General features: G+C 37.7%; 1 protein-coding gene across 1 annotated transcript in view; it reads right to left on the bottom strand.

The window, feature by feature from the left end:
- Nucleotides 1–5170, bottom strand: part of INTS12 (integrator complex subunit 12) — a 35774-nt gene that overhangs the window by 17965 nt on the left and 12639 nt on the right. Inside the window, exons 3-4 of the mRNA XM_032794249.2 lie at nt 4241–4393; nt 3528–3715 (exon numbers count right to left, since the gene is read on the bottom strand). Of these exons, the coding sequence (XP_032650140.1) occupies nt 3528–3715; nt 4241–4393 (341 nt within the window). The remainder of the gene's footprint in view (nt 1–3527; nt 3716–4240; nt 4394–5170) is intronic.

The raw sequence follows: 5170 nt of genomic DNA, 5'->3' as shown, positions 1-5170 counted from the left end.
GCATCCTAAATACTCAGGACTCATAGATGAGCGTATCTGAGCTCTAGACTAATATTTGAAAATCACGGAGACAGGAGAGCATCCCAGCAAGACTGAAGGCAAATATCATGACCATCGTCTATAAAAGGGAAAATAAAAATAACCCAGGCAAACCTACAGGACAGCTACGTTAACTTCTGTGCCATGAAGTTAATGGGAGCAAGTAATTAAGCGAAATCATACTCGCAAACACTTGGAAGGTGGGTAATATGATAGGGATAGCCAGCATGGATTGTAAGAACAAATATGTCCAAACGCCAATCTGCATAGCTTTCTTTGATAGGAATATATAGCCCTTGTCGATAAGGCGACGAAGTAGGCCAGACTTGCGCTATACCACTTTAAGTAAGGAGTGCATTTATCTCAACGGTCTCCGCATGATATTCTTTAATCGTATAAACTAGGCAAATACAGCTTAAGACCGGGTTTGTCTACTATAACTACGGTGGGGTGCATACTGCGGATAACCATGTCATCTCAGAGAAGTAATTATTAAGGTTCCACAAGTCCGTGCTCGGAAAGGTATCAAGTGGGTTTCCGCAGGGTTGCTGTTTGGAGACCAGCTACTGTTTCAATACTTCATCCTAGCGTCTTAGATGTGGCATAGAAAGTACGCTATAGTTTGCATGATATACAAACTGAGCGGATTGCAACTGCTTTGGAGGATAGGGTCATAAATTCACAATGACTGGACAAATTGGAGAAAATGTGACTAGAGGTAAACAGAATGAAGTTTAATGGACAATGCAGAAGTGCTTACACTTAGGAAGGAAACCATCCAGTTTCACCACATACGAATGGGGAAAAGACATGCTAAAGGAAGCGCAGTATGAGAAAAGAGGAATTCTAGGTTATAGTGGACGCACAAGCTAAAATGAGAGTGAGCTGTTGCAAAAAAGAAAACACAGTGAGTTCTGAGGCATGTGTTGTTGAGCAAGACGATGCATTTCATCAGGCCCTGGTGACTTGCAGGCATCTAACTTTTCTAAGTGATTTTTAACTTGTTCTTTTTTTATTTTATCTTCTAAATCTACCTCCTTCCCATTAGCATTCACTATGTTAGGCATTCCTTCAGACTTCTGGGCGAAGACCAAACAAAGAAGTCATTAAGCATCTCTGCCATTTCCAAGTTTCCTGTTACTGTTTCTTCCTCCTCACTGAGCAGTGGGCCTACCCTGTCCTTGGTCTTCCTCTTGCTTTTAATGTATTGATAAAAAGTCTTCTTGTGTCCCTTTATTCCTGTAGCTAGTTTGAGCTCATTTTGTGCCTTTGCCTTTCTAATCTTGCCCCTGAATTCCTGTGTTGTTTGCCTATATTTATTCTTTGTAATTTGTCCTAGTTTCCATTTTTTTATGTGACTCTTTTTTATTTTTTAGATCATGCAAGATCTCGTGGTTAAGCCAAGGTGGTCTTTTGCCACATCTTCTATCTTTCCTACTCAGTGGAAACATGATGCTGAGGAGCCTGGAGTGGGTGCTTTGGGTGGACCACAAGGGGAGAAATATAGGTACAGTTACCTGAAATGGTGACAAAAATGTATTCAAGGCTCCCTATGTGAGGAAATGTTTACAGCTGAATTTACCAAAATGTATTTTGATTGGCTCATTTTAAGGAATGAGATTGTCAGGCCTTTTTGAACACTGTTTATTTGAAGGTCACTTAAAGGGACAGGTGGAGTGGAAGAAAAAAAAGCTTTACCTTCATGGATACTGCCCTCCCCACTATCTCATAGGAATTCACCGTAACACTGTTGGATCTTCATCATCCTGATCCTGAAATATGTACTGATCAGGATGAGCCAGTGAGGGGGAACCAGATGACTTCAATACCTCCAATGGCTTCAACTAAATCCTGGATAATCACCTGAACTTTGGGTTTCTGTTTTCACTGCCTCTCTAGTGTGTCATTTTCTTTCCCCATTTCATTTCTCCTCTTCTTTCTTTCTCATCTGTTTAATAAGAATCTGCCTTAGATGGCCCAGGGAGTTCCATCTTTTGCAACAGAGCTATAAACCCGTAACCAAAAGGCTAGTTAAAAGCATGCCTTAACAAGCCTGACAATGGTAAAAGTTTGCCAAGTCATGGAGTGGCTAAAAAACATATGCTGGGCTTGTGCTTCTCCAGCAGCAATGCTGCAAGTGACAATCAGCTCCACAGACAAAAGCTGCATTTTCTTTCTTGGCTGTTCTTTTACCTCTTCTTCTGTGCATGTCTTTTGTCTTAAAAGAAATGGGATCTGACTTCAAGGACAACTGCAGCAGCAACAGCTCAAGACCATATAAACTCATTTTTTCTCTCTTCCCCTCAAAAGGACAGGTAATACCATCATTAATACCATCTAAAATGTCTGTGAAATAGGGGTGAAAGACTCTATTCAGCTAAAAGGGAATAATGTAAATTGTTAAAATGAAAGCTTTACTTAATACTTTGCATTTCAAATGCTTTAACTGTTTTTCCTTCTTTTTCTGTGTCTTTAATAAAAGATTAAAAAAGACTTTTTCCCCATTTATAACAATCATCATAAAAGTCTGCAATAACTTGACATGAAAATTCAAACCACAATTAATTGTTTGAAGTATTAACTGCAACAACTTATCCATTGTTGGACCCGAGATACTCCTTAATTAACACAGCAAGAGCTTGAAAAGTGACTGAATAAATAAGTAAATAAGATAAATTTTCTTATTCAACAACTTTGATCCCTATGTGAGTGTGTATTCACAAAATACATGCTTGCTACTTTTTCCTTCTACTACCCCTGCAAAGCTTGTACGTCACCAACAGAATTGTCAGTTCACTTCAATTTCAGTCATTATTAGTAGTCAAGATGCGTAAGTCAGACAAACCTATCTTGACTCATGAATTCCAAGATAAATTTTCAGGGCTGGCCATTCAAAAAAACAAGACAAAAACAAGCCATTTTTACTTGTAAACCAATTGAAAAATCATTTTGAAACATGGAAAAACAAACATAATATGTTATCAATGTCACTTTTAAAAAACACTTCAAAATAGACCCTAACTTGAAGCGCACTGCTCATTGGTAGTGATTAACTGCCAAGTTTGGCTACCAATATTTAAAACGAATACTTGTTGTGCTATATTTATATACTGGCTACTTACGATGTTCAATGATTCTCCCCCTCCACCCAGGATTTGCAGAAGTCTTACCACTGGCAAAACACTGGTATGGTAAATAATTCCTCCAAAGACTTGATATTTGTCTTACTGTGACTTAGATATTTTTCTTCTTAAAGACCTCACGTTTCAGGAAAGCATCTGTATTCAGGAAGCCACTTGCTTAAGTCCCATTGAAGTGCTTTCTACAATCAGGTCTAAGATTATTTATAAAATAAAAAAAACTCTGGTCTAATTTGATATGGAGACACAGAAATGACAAATATAGAACTAATTTGTCATTTTCACAGAAGAACTCATTAGAAGGAGTGTATGTGTGTGTGTGTGTCTGATAAAGCATGAGTCACTTACCGGCAAACAACACAGGCTAAGCCCATTTCCATGGCAAAATCATCAGCACTGGTTTCATCAAAACTGGACAGATCAGGCATGGATAAATCCTTGCTAGTCTGGACTGTGATAGGGGACGAACGAGTTTCTTGCTTCTCTATCCTGGGTTTCTTTGGAACATCAACTCCTTCACCAATTTCCACTTTCATCTATTAAACACCACACACAGAGATGGTGAAAATGTGAAAAGTTAGTGGTTAATTGTTAGCTAAACAACTAACTGGCATAATTAATTTATAAATACAAGTAGGTAAATTATGCACTGTGGATCTGCACAATACAGCTGGCACTCCACAAAACATTTGTGAACTAAAAGCGTAGAAAAGTCATCAGTTGTACAACTCAGAATGATTTGTAAAAGGTTCAGTGGTCTTTTTTTTTAATATAACAGTTTAGCATATTTTTACTGATTCTTCTCCTCCCAACGAAAAATAGTATATAAAGACATTTGGGAAAAGTTATGATAAATCCTCTGCTGTACTGTCGCGTCTGTGCTAACTTATGATCCTATGGAGCAAGAGGTGACATGCTGCAGATGCAGCTAAAATGAGTCAGAACAGCCAAGTTCTGCGTGAACAATTTGGTTTTGGATGAATAATAATTTTAAATTCAAGCATAAAAGGAGCTCTTTTAGTCCACAATTATTTCACTGTTAGAACCAAAATTGGGCTTACTTTATCAGCAGTCCTCTTCTCTGTTTCTTTTTTCACCTTTTCTGTTGTGATGGGCTTGCCATTATTGTTGCCTGAAGGCAGACTGGACAAAGTTTTAGGCTCCTGCTTAATGGAAACTGGCTTGGTAATAGACACTTTGGGTTGCTCTACTTCCTAAAAAGATGAAAAAAATGCTGAAAACATAACACATAAGACACTTGCTACTTTGCAACTGCTTAGGTCACAAATCTAGGTAAGCATCACATTTTCTATACACTCATTTAAAAAACGGCACAACATTGTATAACCAGTTGTATAACAAGTGTTTCCATTTTTCTAATCTTCTTAGAGGTAAATATTACTGGGATCTAGAACAACATTAACCAATCAAATCATATATGTGAATAAGTGTACCGTGGCCCTTTGGAGTGAATTCAACCTCACCTCCATCTCCTCTTACTATTCACCTTTTCAGAGAGAGGTTTGTTTATTTTTCTGGATACCTAAGTGCCTCTTCCCTTTGGAACGTTAATATCAAAGGCAAAACTTTCATACTTCCAAAATTCACAGCCACAATGAGCAGATATTTTCAGATAGTTCTGATGACAAAATTCAATGTATGTAACCATACATAAATTGGCTTCTGGTGTCAGTAAGCATCAATATCTCATTCCTTCTGGGAGGAAAATATTGACCTTTGCTTAATCTTGGTCAATATTTACCTCTTGGGTCAATAAATCTTTATATGCACCTCAACACAAGTCAATAACTGCTTATTTGTGTCAGTGATGGTTAATAATCAGGTCAATTTTGAACATAAGTGATTAAATTAGTCCTCAAAGCCAAAGCAATATGTGTGAAAATCAGAGGATATGTCTACACTACAGGATTATTCCGATTTTACATAAATCAGTTTTGTAAAACAGATTGTATAAAGTCGAGTGCACGCGG

The sequence above is a fragment of the Chelonoidis abingdonii genome, chromosome 5, assembly GCF_003597395.2.
Source record: "Chelonoidis abingdonii isolate Lonesome George chromosome 5, CheloAbing_2.0, whole genome shotgun sequence".
In the NCBI taxonomy this organism is placed as follows: domain Eukaryota; kingdom Metazoa; phylum Chordata; order Testudines; family Testudinidae; genus Chelonoidis; species Chelonoidis abingdonii.
Note: the sequence above shows the minus strand (reverse complement) of the source record. Positions and strands in the feature narration are given on the sequence as shown.